The sequence below is a fragment of the Argentina silus genome (genome assembly GCF_951799395.1).
Source record: "Argentina silus genome assembly, chromosome: 21".
In the NCBI taxonomy this organism is placed as follows: domain Eukaryota; kingdom Metazoa; phylum Chordata; class Actinopteri; order Argentiniformes; family Argentinidae; genus Argentina; species Argentina silus.
This window is the reverse complement of record NC_139675.1, coordinates 9,411,811-9,437,257: the sequence shown is the minus strand read 5'-3', so window position 1 is coordinate 9,437,257 and position 25,447 is coordinate 9,411,811. Positions and strand designations below refer to the sequence as shown.

Genomic DNA, 25,447 nt, shown 5'->3' with positions numbered 1-25,447 from the left:
ACCACTCGAGGAGACAATACAATACTGACCTCGGATCAGAGTATAAGATGAAATGTCATCCTAACCTGAAAGGAAGTTGGGTTGTGTGGTTTTCCGACTCCCGCCTCATTGATTTTGTAGTGCAGTACCCACTGCAGACCAAGGGGGGCGCTGTGCACTCAATATTCAGAGAGGACATTCAAACTGCACTGACTGAGAGAGAAGGAGCTTTGTGCCGAAACTAAAAACCTAACCTGTGTCAGACTCATGAATTAAAACGGCCCTTTCGTGAGGTAAATATCGGAAGGGAATGTAATTGGTGGTGCTTCGGAATGCGACAAGTGATTGCAGTTTATTTCAGCCATAGTTGAACGTGAAGAAAGCGTCCTTTTGTATTCATTGGGATGTTCAAAATCCTTCGTGGGGCAAGTTCGTGTGGAGAGGGGAGGGCGATGGTAGCGTTTTGCTGTGAACTAGCGGCAGTAGGAAGCGATGTGTTGCTGAAGTTGAAAGAAACAAACAAGTAATTTATCAGCATTTTCCTGCCAAATAAAGTTTTTGTAATTGTTACGATTGGCAGCATTTGGTCAGGGGGAGACCTCTTGTGAACAAAGATGTTTTCGATACTTAATTTTTGCTTCTTTGTAGCTGCAGTAAAATGCCTAATGTGATGGGGGTCCCTGAATAGTTTGCGGCCTAAAAGAGCTAGGCCAGCAATGCTAACGAGTTAGCTAGCATGGCATTTACAGTGGGTCGGCTAACGTGAACCAATGAGCTAGCTAGCGTCGCAACTGCAAATGTGTAATGATGTTTGGAGATATGATTTGGGATGTGTGCCGTCCTGATCGCTAAAATAGACAGGCACACTTGCACATGTTTTGCGGGTTTATTTGAGTACGCAACTGAACTGATGCGTCCATAGATTAGCTATATGAAACAAGAGAATGTGCGAATGTGTGGAGCGGATATCTTGCTGGTTAGCTAGCTAGCCGAGTGGTGGTTTTTTATTTTGGATTCTCATTAAATCTTCGTTCGGGATGATATTTCACGATGTCGGCCGATGCGTTGCTATTCCCTTGTCAGTTTATTGCCCAGAATGAATTATTGGAGGCTGAAAACACAGTTTTAAATGGGGTTTTTGAGAAGTGCGGTAGAACGGTTGTGTTGAACTTTTGTTTTCTGACCTATAGAGGCCAGTAGAGGACCGTGTGGATTAAACATTGACAAGCATGGAGTTCCCGCAACAGCAGAAACCGGCGGGGGACGGCAAGATCACCTATCCGCCGGGGGTGAAAGAGATCACGGATAAGATCAGCAACGATGAGATGGTCAAACGGTTGAAGGTAGGATGGACGACCTATTGGCTACCTGTCATATTCACTTGGGCCCCAAGGCTCACGGACGTGGGGAGGGGGCAGATCTTTTCTGCATCTAAACATAGCCACTTCTTGAACCTCATTGCATCAATGTCGGCACACTGTCAACAGTCAACACCCCCCCTAACTTTGTAAACATGTATGTAAACTCCAATAGCAGCTATTGATAGGGATCTGGATGCTTTTCAGAGAATATGCATGTTTTTCAGAGAAGTCACATCATTATGTCAGAGTGCATTCATGACGTTTTCATTCTATAAGCACTATGATATGTGTTCTGTGACGTTTGTGATATTTGTGACGTTACATGGTTATGTTTTAATTCCCTTTATGATGTCATTTTGTGAGAAGGACAATAGCACTTGCTGTGACTTTGTATTTTGAAATAATGTCATGTTGATAGAAGATATTTTGTTGACAGTGTCTGCAGGTTGATATTGTTGAGGTACAGTGTCATGAGATTGGGACAAAAAAACCTACCGGTTGTCTCAAACACCCACAATAAACACTGTCACAGCTGTGTGTGTGTGCGTGTTCGTGTTCAAAGTTGGTCTGTTACGTGACCTGTGTGTGTGTACCCAGCATGAGAACCACCCCTCCAATGAGAAAAAGATTTCTTTGGTCATCCTCAGTGTTTCTATCCACTGCCTTAAACAGAGCAGCCACTATGCCTGGAACACATTCACTAGAGAAAAACTAAGGGGACGTGACTAACCAGCAAGCCGATGTTGAATTTCCAAATTGGTGAAAATTTGGTTTGGATAAAGTTAGGGTCAGTTTTAGGTTTTCACCTCGTCAGCCTGTCAATGGGATGCTAATCAGATGAGTCAGGTTGTCCTGCCCACTAGGACGCTCACATCATCCCTCATTTCGTTATTGTGGTAATGGCATAAACTACTATAGATTTTCCATGTCAGGATCTCCCTTTACCGCTGGTTGTTGTTCTGTGTCATGGGGCTATGGGCCGAACCAATCAAGGGCCCTGTTGGAATCCTTTCTTGATGAAATCACTGATTGGACGTGGCTTGATGGGTGAAAGCAATGCAATTAAAAGCTTGCATAGACCAATCCACTCATGTGAGATCAGTGAGTACATCAAGGAAGGAAGGATACATTTCTATTCCAACCCGGCCGTGGCTTTATCACATGTTGTGTTTGGTGCATGTGATGAAGTGCATCCCCTTTGGCACCAGTATTGGATCAAAAGCAAACTATTATTTGAGGTTATTCTTGGCCTTTTTATTCTAATTTGTTGATTGCCCTTTGTAGGAAAATGGCACTATTGCACTCTCCTGTGACATTGGTTAAAGATCTTAGCTTCTGGTTAGAGGGCTAAAATAGCAATGTTGTCTGTCGTTCTTTGTAGATAGATAGACAGTGAGACAGGAGGAGACGGTGTTGATGGGCTTTCAGGTCTAAATTGAGTTTGTCCCTGTGCACCTGGCATACATTGGAATCTGGCCCCCGATTGGTTATGTGGTGTGAGTGACACATCTCACCAGTTTAGGAGGAGAAACTGTTTCATTACTACCCATGGATGACCATGACAAGTGTGACGACTGACTCGGTAGGGTCACATGTATTTCCTGGTCATGTTACCCCACCAGGAAAAACTCTTGGCCCTTCTTGTGGGCGATGATGACTTGGGCCTGGAGCCCTGATTGTAGGCGATGATGATTCAGGCCTTGAGCTTTTTGAGTCAGGTTGTGGTCAGGGAAAACTCCTGGCCCTCATGGTGGCTTCTTGTTTGATATGGTCCCCACCTACAAATCGCCTTGAGCCAAAAGCCCAGTCTTCTTTGCTCTTAAAGGAAAGGTTGCAGAATTAGGTTGCTGTTACACATTCTGATTTGTTTCATCCATCCAAGTCAAGGTCCCAATATGACATCACTCTACATTTGTATCTTGGGAACATTTTATATTTTTTGGAACTGGCTCCGAACTTTGCAGAGGTCATGCCGGAAAAGTGTTTGGAAAATATGACGCCGCAAGAGGAATAAACTGGAGCAAAGGTGAAGCCATTATCCATATGATGGTAAAGACTGACATCATACTTAGTCCTTCTATTGTTTTTAAAAACACATTTTGGCACTCTGAATGAAGCAAACTCATCATCTGACCCCATATCCTGTGATTTGTATGTCATTGTTTTCTTCTGTATCAGCTGGAAGCACTTCTTTGTATCACTTATGCAGTAAGCTAGCAGGCTTGTTAGCATGGCCCCATGGCTAGCAGCCTCAAAACAAATCACTTATTAGCAGTTCAGAACATTATCACTTCTTGTACTGTTACACAAGACCATGATACACATGTACCATCACATCAGACATTGATGGCTATAGTCAACCTTGCTAACGTTGTTGGCCAGTTGTTGTAATGCTGTTAACTCCGGCTATTATAACTAGTATTATGGTTCAGCATTGCTGTACACATCCTGCAAGCTATAGCAGGCAATAAAGACATGCCTTGAAATACACAATGACATTAATCCAATGAGTATTTCACATTTATTTCTGGAAAACATGCAGAATTCTGTTTATTCAGTTGTTGTACCTTGGTAGCTAGCTAGTCGTTTCCCAAACATTGCGCCAGATCCCTGACCTGTGATGGACAACTGTCAAGTCAACGTCAGGGTACTGCAGGACTGCTGCTAGCTGCTTAGCCCGACCGAAAGTCTCATGCCGACCCTCATGTCACTTGATAACGAAACGTTTTTATGGGTATACAATTGTCAATAATATTCACATGAAATTGCCGAAAAAATAAGTGATTTATATTTTTGAATAAAGACTTTGTGTAGATATCATGCCATCTACACTTGAATACCAATTCTAGCAACCCTGGCTGGAACTTGCCTGTTGTGTTTGGGGCTTTACAAACTACAAGGGCCTACCTCAACTGCTACTCTGCTGGCTCAGATATTGTCTTCACATCGTCCTTCACAAGTCCACACTGTAACAAACATGCAGTTTGCTGTCACGGTTTCAAATACAATGTAAACCAAAGGGGACGGTTTATACCAACCCTTAGCAACGAAGCAGCCGTGTGCGCTCGCAAATTCTATCCTTTGACTGACTAGCCACCAAAATAAAAGTGGAGGTTAACCAGCAGGTCGAATGTCAGTTAGTTAGCTAGTCGTCTTGCGTAGCCGTACCTCCAAATGACGTTGTTCTTTGGCAGTCTGGAGAACTGGTTATTAGCCAATTCCGTTTGAATGGAGCGCGGGCTGCGAGCAGTGTCAATTGTACTGGTTTTGAGAAGTGATGTTTCGTGAACAACCTCGAAACAAGTCTCGAAAAGAGCAAATAAATCAAGTGTTAGCCAATCAACTTAGCTAACATTGCTAGCAAGCTATATATATTTTTTGAAATGGACATGAAGTTGTTTTATGGATTTATTTTCCTGGAAATATCGTTGTTTGGAATTACAGGGTGTCAGTGAAAATGATTCAAAATTCAAAATTCTTCAAACTTCAAAATTCCCTAGGCTTTCCGAACTAGGGAAAGCCCCGGTCTCAACGAGGTTAGTTAGTTCGCAAACCAGTTGCCGGAGCTGTACAAATCTTGCCAGGTGCCATTGAACACTTTTAATGATGCTCGTAGCAGGCTACCTTGCTGCTAGGCAACCAGACCTAATCCACGCTATGAGAGCCACCTGCAGTGACTGCGTCCTTCCCCGGCCGGCAACAATATATTGGCAGCAACTTCCCCGGCAACAATTACATGAATGCCAGCTAGCTTTGATCACATTCCCCTCGTTGAACCTCTGTATACAATGTTCCAAGTTTAGGTTTGTGTGGTTGCCAGAGTTGGTTATGTAACTTTGTCGTCACTCAGGTCAGTAAAAGTCCTGCCTCAGACGTAGAGCCCATGAACATTACCTGAACTGCTTCCTAGGTGTCCGGTCATCTTTTGCAACTGTACGGTTGTCGAAAAAATTATGTACACTCTAGAATACACCTTCAGCCAAAAATTGTGTATTTGACCAAGCTGTGGTATAGCTTGTGTTATTGCCTGTGTCGTTGCTTCTAACGGTTTGACATCAAAGACCAAAATCCAATTATCAGTATTGCATTCAGCTGTCCGTTCAGATAGAGTCCCTAAAAACGATAGTAGTTGCTAAGCAACCCAGTAAACACATCTCTACTTTGGCCAAACCCTAACCATGAATTTATTTGTCAGAATCCTTGCCGTGGTCTAGCAACATTTTCATAATAATAATAAAAAATAAAATAAAAAAAAAGTGACAATATGAAGAGTGTGTGTGTGTGTGTTATGGCGTATGTATCCATTTTGCAGTGTAAGTGATGAGGTAGCGGTGCTGATATTGTGGATATCGAGACAGCTGAAATGCTTCTCGGACAGTCATGATGTTGGATCTAATCGTTGGATAATTTGGGTCTTTGTGTCGGATGAGGTGAATGAGGTCCTTTGGTGGGACATCACTTCATCTCATTAATCTTATTAGCGTCATTGTAGCTAGGGCCTAGAGTTGGACCTGACCGGGCCCTAACCCCAACTAAACCCTGGAGTTTTTCATGGTCAAGTCACATGGTTACAGAAAAAGCTGTAGGGCCCTATTGTGACTGTAAATGAAGGCATATAGACACAAGCTGGACTTATCTTGTATGTTGATTCTTGGCTCTGCTCTTTGCCAGTGTGTTCTATGGTTTCTTCTGATAAGGTGTGGAGAAGGATAGGAATGACTCAATGTATTTATTAAAAAAAGAGCTTGAAAGACTTTTTGGAATAAATCATTTTTAAACCACCAAGCGACAGTCGTGCCTATGCTCCATGTTCTGACTTTGTTTTCAGCTGCACCTCAACTTCTGTGTGTGTGTGTGTGTGTGTGTGTGTGTGTCGGTGAAGCACCGTCTCCCCCGCCAGACTTTGTTCTATCATGGTGAAATATAGCTCAGTACAGCGCTACAGTAAAGTATATTCCCGCGGGGGCCGTGCTGTTGAAACCACAAGCTCGCTACTCTGCACCATTGAGACTTAGCTCCTAGCAACCAGAATGTTGACAACAGAAAGTCTCATTGCAATCCCCTGATCTGCCTTTGTTGTACAGTGTACCACTGGTAGTAGGAACAGTCTTGAGCTTTGAAACGTCGGTTTAACTTGTTCTGATGGTGGAGTGAAGCCCTGTGTTCTCCTAGTGAGACTCTGTAGCTAATGCTGTATACCTAGGAGCACAGCCATTCACACAAGGACAGACATCGATCCATGCGTTTTGTGTGTGTATATATATAATTCAATAATTGGACTCTGTTTACATGTATGATGTACTGTAGCTCTGATGGAAAACAAGGTTGAAGGCCCCTGCTGTAACCTGTGACACAGTTACCGGTCTTTTGGTCAATAAACAAACAACAACAAAAAATCACAGTTAGGCCCATGCTTTAAACTAGTGATTTGCTATTCTGTGAAGTTTAGGACTTTGCATAAAGATATTTACAATAATTTCTCATTGAAGGGTGTTGGACAATTGTATTCTTCCTCCTTTGGGAGGCAAACGACTTTGAAAGGCTACACTGTGAGCTACAGCATGTAACCTAGAAAAATAATTAACTATGCTTTAACCACGAAGTATTGAGAAATGTAAATGTACTGAAAACAGTTGGCACATAACACATATCAGAATTTGCATAAATAGATAAAAACCCAAAGCACAAACTGTCTTCTCTCACAGCTACAGATCGTGCCAAATTAGGTCGGTTTCTCTTTCACACAGAAACACACACACACACACACGACACACAAGTCCCCAGCCGTGTTCAAGTGCAGGAAGATTTGAGCGTCTGGGGGACTGGTTGTTCAGTAGAGTGAGAGAGAAGAAGGAGGGAGGCAGAGAGGGAGGGAGAGAGGCAGAGCTCTGTAGGAGGAGAAACCTCAGCGCTCTTTTCTGCTCTGCAGCCTGAGCCTGGCGCCCATCCCCCACGTCACCAGCTCATTGGCTGTTGGTGACTGGAGGGAGCTCCGCTGTGCTTGGCCGCCTCTACTCACTCACTCTCTCTCTCTCTCACACACACACACACACACACACACTCACACACTCAGGCAGAGGAAGTGGTAGCTCTGCTAGGCCCTAGTGCATGCACGGTTCTTTGTGTACATATGTGTGTGCGTGCGTGTGTGCGTGTGCACGCGCGCACTGAGTGGGAGAGACAGAATGAGAGCGGCTTTCCTGTTTAACCTTGCGCAACTCTGTGTTTAACGATGAGAGAGATTAAAGTGAGTGAGAGCGAGGAGAGGAAAGCCGTCCTCGAACTGCTGCTCCCTCGAAAAACATGCCGTCATATGTTCTCTGCCCTCTTGAAAACGCATTCATAACTCATTAGGGACATTAAAAATATCTCGTTGTTTTACTTTATTGGTCAGGAGCTTTGCTTCTCCCGAGTTTGTCTTATTTCGTTTTGTTTGCTGATTGGTTTACAGTCATTAGGATGGACATATGGACATGTATAGAGAGGCTTTGTGGCGATAAAGTTGAGTTGATTTCTCATCGACTGCACGACACCTTTCCTGGTTGCCACCCACCTCCTCTCTCTCTCTCTCTATTCCATCCTGTTCCTCCTCCCTCATCTTCTCTCCTCTACCCCTCCTTCTGCTGTTCTTCATTCCTTTCTCTTTCCTACTCCCCCTTTTCCTTTCCTTACCCCCTACTCCCCCCCCCCCCCTTTCTACATTCCTTTCTACATTATTCCAGTGTCAATCAATTAATCGCCTATCTCAGTCAGATGGTCTTGAAGACGTATATGGACAATTCTACATAGCCCACACTATTCTGTCAATCAATCAAGTCAATAAACCCTCTCCTGTGTGTGTCCGATTGTGGTCAAGACGTACACGGACAATTCTACATAGCTCAACACTATTCCTTTATCTATCTATCAATCAGTCAATAAACCCCTCCTCCCTGTGTGTCAGATGGTGGTGAAGACATACATGGACATGGACCAGGACTCAGAGGAGGAGAAGCAGCAGTACATGGCATTGGCCCTCCACCTGGCATCAGAGTTCTTCCTCAGGAACCCCAACAAGGACGTACGCTTGCTGGTGGCCTGCTGTCTGGCCGACATCTTCAGGATCTACGCCCCTGAGGCGCCTTATACCTCCCACGACAAACTCAAGGTCAGACCCTAACCTTGATACAACCATGTATAACTAGAATCTAATCCCTATACCTCCCATGACAAACTCAAGGTCAGACCCTAACCCCCGTACAACCATATAGAACTAGAATCAAACCCCCATACGTCCCATGACAAACTCATGGTAGGACCATAACCCCTGTACAACTACAGTCTAACCACCAATACCCTACACTACAAACTCAAGGTCAGAACCCAACTTGAATATAACTAGAATAATAACCTAAAAAGTCTAACTTGGGTCGCAGGCCTTTCTAAGCTTCACCCTGACCTTTCCCCTCTAACCCTTTCCCCCTCTCTCCTCAGGACATCTTCCTGTTCATCACTAGGCAGCTGAAGGGGCTGGAGGACACCAAGAGCCCCCAGTTCAACAGATACTTCTACCTGCTGGAGGTGAGGGCTCAGAACACACCTGAGTAGCCACGGCTAACATTGGCTAACATTAACTAACATTAACTATGCAACATTAAGCAGACATTAGTGTTGATGACCAAAAACAATGAGAATCAATGGGTCCCTGGTAGCATGCTTTTATTTGCATGCAACAATTACCGCAAAACAACTCATGAGTTGTGATGTCTTGTCTGACCCCCCTCCCGTCTCTGTGTGATGATGTCATGTAGAACCTTGCGTGGGTGAAGTCGTACAACATCTGCTTTGAGTTGGAGGACTGCAACGAGATCTTCATCCAGCTCTTCAAAACGCTCTTCTCTGTCATCAAGTAAGGCTAACGCTACTAACTCATGCCTCTGCTTTCTCTTTTTTCTGCAATCTCTCCTCCTCTCTCTCTCTCTCTCTCTCATGCAGTCTTTCTCTGTCTCTATCGAGAAGTCCTTCTGTCTCCCTTGAGTAGTTTTTCATCTTTCTCTTTCTTCCCCATAACCACTTTTCTCACCTTTGTTACTTTCGACCTCTCCAAATGTTCCATGCCCTTTCCCCCCTCTCTTTCTCTCCATCTGACGGTCTCTCCATCCCTCCTCCTCTTCTGTCTCTGCAGTAACAGCCATAACCAGAAGGTCCAGATGCACATGTTGGATCTGATGAGTTCCATCATCATGGAGGGAGACGGAGTCACACAGGAGCTGCTGGATACTATCCTCATCAACCTTATACCAGCACACAAGGTAGCACACACACACACACACACACACACACACACACACACACACACACACACACACCATCCTCATCAACCTTATACCAGCACACAAGGTAGCACACACACACACACCATCCTCATCAACCTTATACCAGCACACAAGGTAGCACACACACACACACCATCCTCATCAACCTTATACCAGCACACAAGGTAGCACACACACACACACACACACACACACACACACACCATCCTCATCAACCTTATACCAGCACACAAGGTAGCACACACACACACACCATCCTCATCAACCTTATACCAGCACACAAGGTAGCACACACACACACACACACACACACACACACACACCATCCTCATCAACCTTATACCAGCACACAAGGTAGCACACACACACACACCATCCTCATCAACCTTATACCAGCACACAAGGTAGCTGACACACACACACACTCTCTTTAACCTTATACCAGCACACAAGGTAACACACACACACACACACACACACACACACACACACACCATCCTCATCAACCGTATACCAGCACACAAGGTAGCTGACACACACACACACACACACACATACCTACATACACAACTAACCATCTTCATCAACTTTATACCAGCACACAAGGTAACACACACAAACGCACACATACACACACTGCTAAGCCTCACCTCACATGACAACCAATCACCATGCTCATCACACTCTCCACAACCGATCACCATGTTTCTGAAGCCTGATGATGATACTAATGTTAACCCTCTCGTCCCCAGAACCTGAATAAGCAGGCGTACGACCTGGCAAAGACCCTGCTGAAGAGGACTGTCGCCACCATAGAGACATGCATCGCCAACGTGAGTACTGTGCATGACCTCTCTCTCTCTCTCTCTCTCTCTCTCTCTCTCTCTCTCTGCCCCTCCCTCACTCTCTCAAGCGTTGCCGTCACAACAGAAGCGACCAAAGTTACTATCTGAGACAGAATACTCCTCCCCCTGTCTGCTGTTGCTGAATGTTTCATTGTTCCTTCTTGGTTCACGTGGTTATTGTAAAAGACAATGTGTTCTCAATGACCGAACTGGTTAAAAAAAATAACTGGCTGAATAAATAAAGAAATGTCTTCCTCCTATCTCCCCCCGCCTCCCCCTCCTTCTCTTCCCGTCCCTCAGTTCTTCAACCAGGTGCTGGTGATGGGCAAGTCGTCGGTCAGTGACCTATCAGAGCACGTCTTTGACCTGATCCAGGAGCTGTTCGCCATTGACCCACTGCTGCTGATGTCAGTCATGCCTCAGCTAGAGTTCAAACTCAAGGTGAGACACACACACACACACACATACACACACGCACGCTTATATTAACCCACACACACACACACACATCGCTTATATTAACACAGACATTAATATTAACACACACACACACAAGCATAACCATTTGAGACAGAAACCTCAGTTCAGTTCAAATTGGGCAAGAAAAGTGATTCAATCGTGTGTGTGTGTGTGTGTGTGTGTGTGTATTTATTTCTCCTCCAGAGTAATGACGGTGAGGAGCGTCTAGCTGTGGTGCGGCTGCTGGCCAAACTGTTCGGGGCCAAAGACTCTGAGCTGGCGACACAGAACAGACCCCTGTGGCAATGCTTCCTGGGACGGTGAGGAACACACAGTCTGACACTGCTCCCTGAAAAAGGAAAACAAACACACACCATCCTCATCAATCTTATATGGATGCGCGCGCATAACACACACACACACACACACACACACCCACACCCACACACACACACACACACACACACACACAGCATCAACAACCTTTTCCCAGCACACAGAGAGAGAGAGAGTCAAATATGGTGTGTGTGTGTGTGTGTGTTTTGCACTGTGATGATCCTGTGTGTGTGTGACTTGTATTAACTCTGTTGTCCCTTTCCAGGTTTAATGACATCCACGTCCCAGTCAGGCTGGAATGTGTCAAGTTTGCCAGCCACTGTCTCATGAACCACCCAGACCTGGCCAAAGACCTCACAGGTGTGTGTGTGTGTGTGTGTTCGTGTCTGTCCTCCTACCGTACGCCTCCGTCTCTCTCCTCTTAATCTAACTCGCTTTTTCTGTATCGCCCAATCAGAGTTCCTCAAAGTGCGGTCACATGACCCAGAGGAGGCCATTCGGCATGACGTCATCGTCACCATCATCAACGCAGGGAAGAAGGACCTCAACCTGGTCAACGACCAGCTGCTGGGCTTCGTACGAGAGAGGACACTGGACAAGAGGGTGAGACACATACACACACACAACACAGGACAAGAGAGTGTCACACACACACACACACACACACACACACTAGGCTGGACAAGAGGGTGAGACACACACACACACAACACTGGACAAGAGAGTGACACGCACACACACACACACACAACACTGGACAAGAGAAGAGGGTGAGACACACACACACACACTGGACAAGAGGGTGAGACACACACACATGTTCTCATACCACACACACACACACAAACATAGTCTCATACCCAACCCCCACACACAACATTAGAAGGGTGATGTCCAAGAGGGATCAATTAATTCACACCCTCAACTATAATCCTAGAACATGAGACCCCCCACAGTTCCCACTAGGAGTGTGCCAAGATGTCATGATCTGCATGTAATAATGACCCCCCCCCTCCCTCTCTCCTCCCTGTAGTGGCGTGTGCGTAAGGAGGCGATGATGGGCCTGGCTCAGCTGTTCAAGAAGTACTGTCTGCACCACGAGGCCGGGAAGGAGCAGGCCCAGAAGATCAGCTGGATCAAGGACAAACTACTGCACATCTACTACCAGAACAGCATAGACGACAAGTGAGGAGGACACACACACACACACACACACACACACCCCTACTAACAAAACAGCATACACATCCAGTGTGGATATATATATATACACACACCCCTAATATTAGAACTGCATTGACAAGTTAAAGAAAAGTGCAAGAAAAACATGGTTATGTGTGTCTTTTGTCTGTCTTTCCCTCCCTCTCTCCCCCCCTCCCTCTCTCCCCCCCTCCCTCTCTTTCTTGTCCTCCTCAGGTTGCTTGTAGAGAAGATCTTTGCCCAGTTCATGGTCCCTCACAGTCTGGATACAGAGGAGAAGATGAAATGTCTCTACTACCTGTACGCCTGCCTGGACACCAACGCTGTCAAGTTAGTACACACACACACACACACACCACATAACACACACACACACACACACACACACACACCTATCCTATGTACTCACTGTTGCCAGATAGCAAGAGCCAAGAACAGATGGAACTGAATGAATTATCTAGTTTTCCCCTCTGCTTTCTTCTCTCTATTCCTCCCACGGCGCTCTGTCCCCCCCCCCTCTGTCCCCCCCCCCCCCTCTCTCTCTCCCCCCCCCCCCCTCTCTCTCTCTCTCTCTCTCCCCCCCCCCCCCCCCCTCTCTCTCTCAGGGCTCTGAATGAGATGTGGAAGTGTCAGAACATGCTCAGAGGACTCGTCAGAGAGCTGCTGGACCTCCACAAACTGCCTGCTGTGAGTCACACACACACACACACACACACACACACACACACTAACAAGAACACACACCATCATGTCCACACACAGGAACTCACGCTAACACGTACCCAGGAACACACACACACACACACATACACTCATATCCCTTTAGTGTTTCCCCTATATACATTCAGCCTCGGTGCTCCGCCACAGAAAAATCATTGCAAGCCACGGCAAACCACAAGAGCCTCTCACTCCTGCTCCGCTCCCACACGACCACGCTTCTCCTGGCGTTCAAAACAAAACCCCAACAGCCACCAGCTTTCATACTCGCACTCAAATCATTCATTAAAAGAAAGCATTCACGTCCAAAAATGCAACTAACACGAGCAATGGAAACAACATCGACAGCGCCGGGTATTATTTTGCGGGTTGCTGTGTGAGTCACTGTGTTCAGGGGCTGTGGCCAATGGGATGCTGTGTGAGTCACTGTGTTCAGGGCCTGTGGCCAATGGGATGCTGTGTGAGTCACTGTGTTCAGGGGCTGTGGCCAATGGGACGCTGTGTGAGTCACTGTGTTCAGAGGCTGTGGCCAATGGGATGCTGTGTGAGTCACTGTGTTCAGAGGCTGTGGCCAATGGGATGCTGTGTGAGTCGCTGTGTTCAGGGGCTGTGGCCAATGGGACCTGTGTGCGTTTGTAAACATCTTTGTCGGTTCCAAATGTAATCTCAAAGAACAAGCTCTCCTCTATACAGGAGTTATGAGAATACACCGAGGTGTGTGTGTGTGAGTGAGAAAGAGAGAGGGACACACACGTGCAGGGCAGCATGGATAGAGGTGCAGGGTTTGGCATTTCCCATGTTAATCTAACTCCATTGATGATGTGATGAGTCATGTTAACATGGTAAAGTTTGTCTGGAGCCTTGAAGGCTGTACCCCCCCCCCCCCCCCTCCCCAAATACTGCGACAAAACATTCTACCTGTATCATTTTCACCTACTCCCATAGATGCATAGCAGCTGGTTATATTGTATCTAACCCTGTCCTTTCTCTTTCTCTCTGTCTCTCTCTCTCTCTCTCTCTTTCTCTCTCTCTCTCTCTCTACAGTCTGAAGCCAACAACACAGCCATGTTTGGGAAGCTGATGACCATTTCTAGTGAGTGGGGTACACACACACACACACACAACTTTTTAGTTCATACAGAATTAAACAAACACTCCTCCCTCCTGTCTATAATTGAGCTCAAACACATGCTAACCCCCCCCCCCCCCCTCCTCCCTCCAGAGAACCTCCCTGATGCGGGGAAAGCTCAGGACTTTATGAAGAGGTTCAACCAGGTGTTGGGAGAGGATGAGAAGCTCAGAATACAGTTGGAGATGCTCATCAGCCCTACCTGCTCCTGCAAACAGGCAGAGCTCTGTGTGGTGAGAGAACACACACACACACACACACACACACACGGCTGCTTACACACACACACACACACACGGCTGCTCGCACGCACACATACACACACGGCTGCTCGCACGCACACATACACACACGGCTGCTCACACACATACACACATGGCTGCTCACACGCGCGCGCACACACACTCACACAGGTGGACGTAGACATTGATGATGTGTTGTGTTTCCCCAGAGGGAGATCACCCGTAAGCTGACATTCCCTAAGCAGCCCACCAACCCCTTCCTGGAGATGGTCAAGTTCCTGCTGGAGCGCATCGCCCCCGTCCACATCGACTCTGAGGCCATCAGGTAACGATCATACACACACACACACACACACACACACAAACAGACAAGCCTTCCCACACGCTCTCTCTCACATAAATACACGTACACACACACCAGACACAGTGTATGTAATACCGCATATCTGCACTCAACAATAATAAAAAACATTGGATTTGTACAAAAACCCTCTCTTCAGATTGTGACACAATTTAAGAGGACAGCCACATTTTCTCTCTCTCTCTCTCTCTCTCTCACACACACACACACTGTGTGATTGTATAACAGACGCTTATCAGCGGCAGGCCTTTCTCATTCAGTGAGACACCTACTGGTGGCAGCGTGTAACTGCAGGTGTCAGCCCTTGTGTGGCTTTAACCCTTTCAGCTCTGAGGGGTTCAATGGAAAAACACCATGAGGGAGATGGGAACTAACTGCCTTAGCGACGAGGGGTGACATCACACGCGTCGATAACGTTTTTGGAGTTTGACCGTTTTTCAATTTGGCCGCGTATTCGTGTTTTTAAAAAAAATGTTCAGAGTAAAGTTGAGGTGGGATGTTTTTTTCCCTCCATTTTTACCATGTTGTTTTAGAGTGAGTGAGGGGGCACATTTGTAGAATTGTAGAATTGTTGGTGTTCGTCCATGGATTGAGAGATATACTTAGACATGTTTTATTGGAATGTAGCGTGTAATGGTGTGTTTTCACACTGTTCACAATGTTGATTCTTGACATCACGGTCGCCGCTTGTAGGTGTTCCTTCCGGGCGACACAATCTGGGGGTTAGGCAATCTAGCATGACATCGCCCCCCCCCACCCCGATCGGTTGCCGCCAAAGTGGCAGCCAAAACCTGCATCAAAAGGAGCCGGTTTCTAATCTGGTCACTCGTCTCAGTCCCGAGGTCGCTGACTTCCTTCACCCTTGGTCGCCAGGTGTTTCAAGTTCACATAGCAGGTGGCCGTGCATGTGTGTATGTGTGTGTGTGTGGCCTAGTAATGTAACATGCCCGTGTGGTCCCTCCCCAGCGCCCTGGTGAAGCTGCTGAATAAGTCCATCGAGGGCACGGCTGATGATGAGGATGAAGGGGTGACCCCTGACACAGCCATCCGCTCTGGACTGGAACTACTCAAGGTATGGAGGGATGGAGAGAATAGAAGAGGAGACACGTGGATACACTGTGTGTGTGTGTGTGTGTGTGTGTGTGTGTGTGTGTGAGAAATGGAAGACAGACAACAGGCCACACTCATGCACTGCATGTAGATACCAGGGGGAGGCTGGCGGAGCTAGAAACCGGAGGACGGTCTCATTGTAATGCATGATATGGTATCAAACAGGCTACCATTCCTCATTCCGTTCCACGCATTACAAAGCGCCCGGCCTCCGATTTCTACCTCCGCCAACCTCACCCCTGCGCGCTGATGTAGAGACCTGACATGGAAATAAATAAAAATAAATAAATATAAATAAAGAAAAAGCTGAAAAATATCGAAACACACTAAGACAGATCAGTAACACTCTCCTCCTGCTTCTCCTCCTCCTCTCCTCTCCTCTCCTCTCCTCCTCCTCCAGGTTCTGTCCTTCACCCACCCCACGGCGTTCCACTCTGCGGAGACCTACGAGTCCCTGCTGTCCTGTCTCAAGATGGAGGACGACAAGGTCGCCGAGGCGGCCATCCAGATCTTCAGGAACACTGGCCAGAAGATAGAGAGTGAACTGCAGCAGATCAGATCGTAAGATACGGTCGGATGGTGGGGGGGATGAAATAGATGGGTGGATAAATAGATTATGCCGGAGATGGGAAAAGAAACCCCCGGAGCTAATGGATGGAAGGGTTAGGGTTAGGGTTGGAGATGAGAGAGGGGGAGGGAGAATAAATGGATGGTTAAGTGGATTGATAGATGGGGAGATGGTGTCCTGTTTAATCCAGGAGCTGTCAGCGGAAGATCATACTTAAAGCTGTAAACGACTACTACTACTACTGCCACCACGGTCGTATACGCCATACTGTCATTTGTTACATGTGAGGCAAACTTACACACACACAAACACACACACACACACACCTTTCTTTCGGTTTATCACGTCTGTTGCACCTATCTCCTACTCTGGAAGATTCAAATCATAATTTCCCTCCCTCCCTCCCTCCCTCCCTCCTCTCTCCCTCCCTCCCTCCCAGGACTCTGATCCCTGTCCTGCACCAGAAGGCGAAGCGGGGCACCCCCCACCAGGCCAAGCAGGCGGTCCACTGCATCCACGCCATCTTCCACAACAAGGAGGTGCAGCTGGCGCAGATATTCGAGGTACGGGATCGTTTAGGACAGGTCACCGCGCCGTCCCCCACGAATGACCACGTCTCGCAGTCATAAGTCAGGGAAAACGGTTGGATTGAAACGGTAACGGAGCGTGTCGTGCATTTCGGGAGGATTTGACCAGAATTACAGGATTTGACCAGAATTCTTTTTGACTGTTGGATAGATGATTCACTTACTTAAACAAATGTATTTGTTCTGAGTCGCTTTGGATAAAGGCGTCTGCTAAATGCCATAAATGCAATGTAAATGACCAGAATTATTTCAAAAGTCAATTGGCCAAAAGGGGGCGGTCTTGCGTTGCGCTGTCCTTTATGGAGCTTATTATGACGTTTTAACAACCCATCACTTGAGCCGCACCGTCATTTATAAATGCCGTATCTGTGGGATTAGGGTTGGGGTTTAGGGTAGGGTGTGTTTGATACCGTTCCCCATTCCGTCCCGTGCATTCCAGTGAGCCCGTCCTCCGATGTCCGACCTCCGCCAGCCTCCCCTGCTCCAACTATCTCCTTCTCACCCTTCTCTCCTCTTCTCCTCTCTCTCTCTCCCCCCCCAGCCCCTGTCTCGTAGTCTGAATGCTGACGTCCCAGAACAGTTGATCACCCCCCTGGTGTCTCTGGGACACATCTCCATGTTGGCTCCAGACCAGTTCGCCTCGCCCATGAAGTCCATCGTGGCCAACTTCATAGTCAAGGACCTGCTCATGAACGACAGGGTGGGTTGGAATGGACACACCACACACACACACACACACGCATAAACATACACCACACACACACACACACACACACACACAAACGCAAGCGCAGACATGCCACCATCACACAAACGCATAAAGGTCCCATACACTATCATATCACAGACATGCAGAAGTATGGTAAAGAGGTGTGTATCACTATCAGACAGTATATTTGATTGTGTGTGTGTGTGTCTCACTGCCTCCTCTCCAGTCGATGGGCAACAAGAACGGGAAACTGTGGACCCCCGATGAAGAGGTCTCCCCAGAGGTGCTAGCAAAGGTAGGTGGACCATTCTTTGTGTCTGTCTGTTTGTGACTCTGTCTGTCTTTCTGTCTGTCTGTCTGTCTGTCTGTCTGAGCAAGCCTTTGACCGGGTTTGTGGTTGGATGTAAATGTATTTAAAATGTTGAAACTTGATAACATTGCCCCTACGACTACTCCCTCCCCCAGGTCCAGGCCATTAAGCTGTTGGTGCGCTGGCTCCTCGGGATGAAGAACAACCAGTCCAAGTCTGCCAACTCAACCCTGCGTCTGCTGTCGGCCATGCTGGTCAGCGAGGGAGACCTCACGGAGCAGAAGAAGATCAGGTACAGGAGCAGGGGCCAAGGGCTGGGGGGGAGGGGGGTTAGGGCTCAGGCGGGGGGGTCAGGGGTTAGGGGGCAGGGGAAAGGATACAGGGCAGTTTGGACATGCTCCTCTGCCTTTCACTCTCTTGTATCCGTTAACAAACTCTCTGTCTCTCCCTCCCTCCCTCCCTCCCTCCCTCCTACAGTAAGTCAGACATGTCTCGTCTGAGGCTGGCGGCGGGCGGAGCCATCATGAAGCTGGCCCAGGAGCCCTGCTATCATGACATCATCACCCCTGAGCAGTTTCAGCTCTGCGGCCTGGTCATCAACGTGAGTCACCTCTCGCCGTGTGTGTGTGTGTGTGTGTGTGTGTGTGTGTGTGTGTGTGTGTGTGTGTGTGTGTGTGTGCATGCGTGCGTGCTTGACAGTGCTTGTGTGAGTGATGTGTGCGACTAGAGAGTGTGTGTGTGTGTGTGTGTGCGCACATGCACGCAAGTGTGTGTTCCAATCAACATTTCCCTCTGTGTTACTGTTTAGTGCTCTTATTGAGACCCTCTCCTCCTCCTCCTCCTCCCCCCATAGGACGAGTGTTACCAGGTGCGTCAGATCTTCGCCCAGAAGTTACACCTGGCGCTGGTGAAGCTCCTGCTGCCCCTGGAGTACCTGGCCGTGTTCGCCCTGTGTGCCAAGGACCCGGTGAAGGAGCGCCGGGCCCACGCCCGCCAGTGCCTGCTCAAGAACATCACGGTCCGCAGGGAGTTCATCAAGCAGAACCCCCTCGCTCACGGTGAGTAGCGTGGCGGGGACCCGGAAGACGACCACGTACGGTCGAGGTGTCGGGGGAGCGATATCACAGGGCGGGGTGGGGTTGGAATGAGAGCGTTGTCTTGGATACGTGTGCACCTACACGTGTGTGTACACACACACACACACACACACACACGTATGCTTATGCCAGCACACACTCACATACATACATACATATATACATACACACACACACACACACACACACACAGATATACACAGCATTAAGTTGATCCTGGAAAAAACGTCAAACACATGGTTAATAAACATGACGTCATTACAATGTTGTCAGTACAACACACAGACAACTTTCGCCCAACGCCTCAGTGGTTGTGAAGGGATCCTGAGTCATTATGACCACATACAAACACAACCACTCAACAGTGTTTTGACTTTCTTTCCCCTCTCTCTCTCTCTCTCTCTCTCTCTCTCCGTCTATAGAGAAGTTGGTGTCCCTTCTTCCTGAGTATGTGGTTCCCTATATGATCCATCTGCTGGCCCACGACCCAGACTTCACCAAACCACAGGACTTCGAACAGCTCCGAGACATCAAAGAGTGAGCGAACACACACACACACACACACACACACACACACACACACACCAACAAACCGGTTGATTACCCTTTGACCACTGTTCATGTGTGTTCCTGATCGTGTGTGTATGTGCGTGCACACTTTTCTGACTGTGTGTGTGTGTGTGTGTGTGTGTGTGTGTTGTCTCCAGGTGTCTATGGTTCATGCTGGAGGTGCTGATGACTAAGAATGAGAACAACAGCCACGCCTTCCTCAGGAAGATGGTAGAGAACATCAAACAGACCAAGGACGCTCAGTCACCTGACGACCTCAAGGCCAACGAGGTACACACACTATGACACACACACCAGCTCACACTCACACCATGACACCCCAACACACACACACACACCATCTCACACTCATGACACACTCATGACACACACACACCATCACACACCATCACACACACACACACACACACACACCATGACACCCCAACACACACACACACACACCATCTCACACTCACACTATCTCACACACTATCACACACACACAAACAAGCAAGCAGACACGAACACACCAACACTCTCTCTTACACACACACACAGACGCCCAAAGGTATAGGAAGCACATATACAAACAAACAAACAAACACTCACTGACACGCACAACCTGACCCAATTAAATGTAGTCAAAAACAAACAGACAGATCGACCACTTAATGTCACATTATCTTATTATGTGTTGCCCATGTTGTTGTTGTTGTTATGTTTACAGAAGCTGTACATCGTCTGTGACGTCGCCCTCTTCGTCATCGTCAACAAGAGCACCGCCTGCCACCTCGACTCCCCTAAAGACCCCGTCTTACCCACCAAGTTCTTTACCGTGCCAGACAAGGTAACACACACACACACACACAGATAAGGTACCTATGTGTATTGGTACTGGTTGGATATGAGTTTCAGGTTGTGTATTGTTTGTCTTTGCATGTTGGATGGTTGGAGAAGTGTTGGTCAGGATGGAAGTAAGATGGAAGCTTGGATGGATTCTGCACCCTGTCCCTGATCTCTCTCTCTGTCTCTCTCTCTCTCCATCTCTCTCTTCAGGACTTCATCAATGATAAGGAGTATTTATCGTCAGAGGCCAGAACAGTGCTGCTCACAGGCAAGGTAAATACACCTTCATTTTACCTACACACACACACACACACACAGTCTCCAGCTCTTCTGTATCTTGATGGAGTCTGGCTGCTGTTTATTTTGTATTAACGCATTCTCCACACCTTTTCTCCCTCTCTCCCTCCCTCCCTCCCTCCCCCCAGCCTAAGACTACTCCAGTGTTGGGAGCAGCCAACAAGGCCCTGACTGTGACCACAGTCCCTGGGAGGAGGATCTACACCAAGACCGCTGGCTCAGACACAGGCAGCAACGCCAGCACCAACTCTCAGCCCAGCTCACCTGCTCTCAACAAGAACAGGTACACACACACACACACACACACACACCAACTCTCAGCCCAGCTCACCCGCTCCCAACAAGAACAGGTACACACACACACCAACTTCCAATCCAGTCAAGGTCCAAGAACAGGTATGCGTGCGTGCGCGCGCACGCACACACACACACACTCACTCTGATGAAGTATTTGGTGTGTACGTCCTGTTTATGGTGCCATACTTGCTTCCTGGTGACAGGGATGCTGGGACGGAGTCGTCGGAGGGAGGAGCGCGGGAGAACGAGGAGAACCCTGTCATCAAGGAGGACAGGAAGAAGGTGAGAGGAAGAGAAGAGAGCAGAAAACTGGTCGCCGTCTTGCATGTGCCTCGTCGTCACGACTGAGCTTGATTTAATTCATACCTCTTTACTCTCCCTCACCCTTTCTCTCTCCCCGTCCCTCTCTCTCACCCTCTCCCTCCTCTCCCCCCCGTCTCTCCCCCCCTTCCATCTCTCTCTCCCTCTCTCTGCCCCCCCCTCTCCCCCCTCTCTCTCTCTCCCCCGTCCCTCTCTCTCCCCTCCTTCCATCTCTCTCCCCCTCTCTGCCCCCCTCCCTCTCCCTCCCTCTCTCCCCCCCTCCCTCTCTCTCTCAGGAGGAGGCGGGTCAGACCCCTGACCCAACGTCAGTGGCCGCTCCGGTCGCCAAACGCCGCGGCCGTCCGCCCAAGTCGGCCCTAGCCGCCGCCTCCCCGCTGGCCGCCGAGAAGGACGGAGGAGCAGGGGCAGGAGCCGGGAGAGGCAGGAAGAGGGTGGCGCCCATCCAAGACCCCGCCTCAGACCCCTCAGTGGAGCCAATCACCGTCAAGATACCAAAACAAATGCAGCAGAAGGAGGACGTGACGAAGAGACAGATGGACTTGCAGAGGTGATGGAGGGAGAGGGAGAGGAGAGGGGAGGGGGGAGCAGGAAGGGGGAGAACGGAGGGGGAAGAGGATTAGACTAGACTCAGTAGGGACGCTTAGTGGGGTAGCACACTAATGCGCATACCACGTAATCGCAAGGTTCCTGGTTCGATTCTGACCCTCGACCTATCTTGCATGTCATCCCTCCTCTCTCTCACCCATCCTTCCTGTCAACCTCTACTGTCTCTATCCCAATAAAGCAGAAATGCCCTAAAAACATATTACAAAAAAAAAAAAGACTAGACTAGGTAAAACAATACGAGAGGAGAGGGGGAGAGAGGAAGGGTCGTTCTCACCCTTTAGGAGAGGATGTCTAAATATCCACCCAGATATAGTCCCACCTTGGTCTAGGATCCGGTCAGGTAAATGTCAGGTCACGTCAGGTAAATGTACTTTCTTACCTCAGGTGGGGGTGCCTGAGCAGAGAGGGGGAGCGAGAGAGAGCGAGCGCTGGAGGAGGGAGACCCCCACTCCAGGGCAGTGAGGGAGAGACTGAGAGAGAGCTGGAGTCCAGCCCAGAGAGCACCGTCTCAGGCAGGCAGGAGAGAGAGGGAGACCCCTACAACCCCCCCGCTCAGGAACACACCACCCTCACATCCTGGACAGCCACATACAGCCAGGGAGAGACCAACTCTGTGAGGAGGGGAGCACCCCCGGTCAGGCAGGGAGAGACCAACTCTGTGAGGAGGGGAGCACCCCCGGTCAGGCAGGGAGAGACCAACTCTGTGAGGAGGGGAGCACCCCCGGTCAGGCAGGGAGAGACCAACTCTGTGAGGAGGGCAGCACCCCCGGTCAGGCAGGGAGAGACCAACTCTGTGAGGAGGGGAGCACCCCGGTTCAGGCAGCGAGACACCATTGGCGGAGAGGAGACGGGGCGGTTGGCAGTGAGTTGGTTTAGCCCTAGCTGGTGATAGGTGTGTGTGTGTGTGTAGCAGGGGTACCCAACCCCCAGAGTGGCGCCATTGAGCTTCAATTAGTTCCATATAACTTCCTGGTTGACCCAATTTTTATTTTTCCCGATTTTTTCTGATTGGACAAACAACCGGTAACATGCCTGGCAACACACTCCGTTGGTGTAATATCACGGAACTATTTGGCGTTGGCCAATAGAAAATGGACCCCTTCATTGGCACCACTCTTCCTTATAAAACACTCTGCCAAAGCGTATATATATATATTGATGATTGAACGTATGGTGGTTGTGCACATCAGGTAGCCAGTAGAGTAAGGTGTGTCGGTGTGTTTGAACGTACACCTCCAGGCATGTGGTGTTCTTCTCCCAGCTAGGCTTGGTGAGCACTGGGGATTATGTTGGGATTATGCCATTATTGTAGGCTTTTTCAGATTCATAATAACCAAGTTCAGCTCTGTCTCCATTTGAACAGATGCTCGTGTGTGCGCGCGTGTGTGTGTGTGTCGTGTCTGACATTGTCCTCTCTCCTTTCTGGTTTCAGGTAAAGAGAAAGTCGCTGCAGCCCAGATCAAGACTGTAGAGAACATGCCAGACTCTCTCTCTTTCTCTCTCTCTCTCTCTCTCTCACACACACACACACACCTCTAAAGCCCTCTGACCCTCTAAAGCTCTTCTGACCATTTGACGGACCCTTCTCTCTCTCACACACACACACACACACACACACACACACCTATAGAAGGTTTAACCACCTCGTAGTCATAATTTGAAGCTCATTGTACGTAGGTCTTAATCTCCAAAACATGTTATTTTTTTCGTTCTTTGTGTTCGTTGCTCTTTTTGCTTCTTTTGTGGAGCCATTTTTAAAAAAAACAACAAAAAAAAGATGGACATTTCGAAACATTTTAATCTGGTTTTGACAGTTGCTTATTAAATTCCCTGGGAAATCTTACTGTACGTCTCCTGATCTCTTCCTATGCGTTCTGATCTCAGTTTCTGTGTAATGTCTTTTATTTTATAGGTCTGTTGTTTTTTTTGGTTGTTTTTTATGACTTGGTTTTCGTATACTTGAGCCATATACTTAAGGTTTGTTGTCTGACTTTTTATACAAACACACATGCATACACTTCTTCCGCACTTGGAAGAGGATAGAGTAGGGAACGAGAGATGGAAAAGAGGAGAGAATTTGGGCACTCTTCAGGAACAGCGATGTGCATGCTCATGTTGAAACAACAATACAAACGTTATTATTTTTACTCTGATCATTTGTTGCTTACGTTGATGACAAGGACATTGGAATGGCGTTTATACTAAATAATAGTGGTCTGTTTCTCTTCCCTGCGTTGGTGACGTAGACCGTTCCCCTGAACATGATTAGACATTTACGGGGTTTTACACACGACAGGCCTGATCCCAACCATACTGTGCTGACTCGGATAGGTTCCTTCCGGTACTGTTTCAGCAACAATGGATGTGTAACCAGGTCAGCCCGGTACAGCTGAGTTCAGCTCTGTACTGTGTATTAGAGCCAAATCCATTTACACGGGGGCCATGAGTTTTTCCTGACACTGTGACCTGACAGGTAAAAAGCAGGTTCAGGTCACAAGGTCAAGAAAACATTCCTGACCCCCCCCACCCACGTTGTAACTTTGGGAGGGTGGGGTCGAGGGTTGTTTTTAAGAAGAGGGGTGGGGTGACAACTTTATGGCGACTCTTCTCTCTTGGAGGCCTTCAGTGTATTTTTAATGTTGATGCGAATTTTACACATTTTCTAAGAAACCGTAGATCCCCCTCTTTGCCCAAAAGGACCTGTACTCCAGGGGAGGCTGGTGTAGGTAGAAATCAGAGGACGGGCTCATTTTAATGCATGGAACAGAATGAGGAATGGTGTTACAATGAGCCTGTCCTCTGATTTCCGCCTCGCTGTCTTTCCCCTTCCACTTAGGCCAGGGAAGTTTGATTCTGGCTTCATCTTACCATTACACGCAAATGTGTCACTTATTTTTTGGACAAATTTTTTTAATGCATTACAGACTGAAATGACATGTAAAAGTTCAGAGCTGTTGAGGTTGTTTTTTAGACTGAAAATACTTTCTTTTTGTATTGCTCCTCCTTCCAGATATTTTCTTTGTTGTAAGTTGTTAGAGTAAATGGGGAAAAGCCTTCTATATTGCATTGCATTGATAATATTGATAATTGATTTTGTTTTTGGTGTAGATGTAAAAAAGGATGTTTTTCCACATGATCATATTTAATTTTCTCTTAAGTTTTTTTTTTTTTTTTTGCAGAAAATAAATGCTTTTAGATGTGAC

The 25,447-nt window shown here is 47.8% G+C and overlaps 1 protein-coding gene across 1 annotated transcript; it reads left to right on the top strand.

Annotated features, from left to right (window-relative positions):
* Positions 1-177: 177 nt before the first annotated feature.
* On the top strand, positions 178-25,446 carry pds5a (PDS5 cohesin associated factor A). The gene is made up of 33 exons (XM_083693014.1): positions 178-272; positions 1,170-1,322; positions 8,284-8,487; positions 8,814-8,900; positions 9,131-9,228; positions 9,505-9,631; positions 10,408-10,488; positions 10,801-10,941; positions 11,164-11,279; positions 11,561-11,655; positions 11,753-11,898; positions 12,329-12,480; positions 12,712-12,825; positions 13,101-13,182; positions 14,257-14,305; positions 14,435-14,574; positions 14,793-14,908; positions 15,911-16,016; positions 16,455-16,615; positions 17,062-17,185; positions 17,751-17,909; positions 18,145-18,213; positions 18,384-18,520; positions 18,706-18,829; positions 19,082-19,286; positions 19,748-19,862; positions 20,033-20,165; positions 20,605-20,724; positions 20,934-20,996; positions 21,149-21,303; positions 21,521-21,599; positions 21,914-22,185; positions 23,677-25,446. The coding sequence occupies exons 2-33, from the start codon at positions 1,209-1,211 to the stop codon at positions 23,678-23,680; spliced, it is 3,888 nt and encodes a 1,295-aa protein (XP_083549140.1). The 5' UTR covers positions 178-272; positions 1,170-1,208; the 3' UTR covers positions 23,681-25,446.
* Position 25,447: the final 1 nt, after the last annotated feature.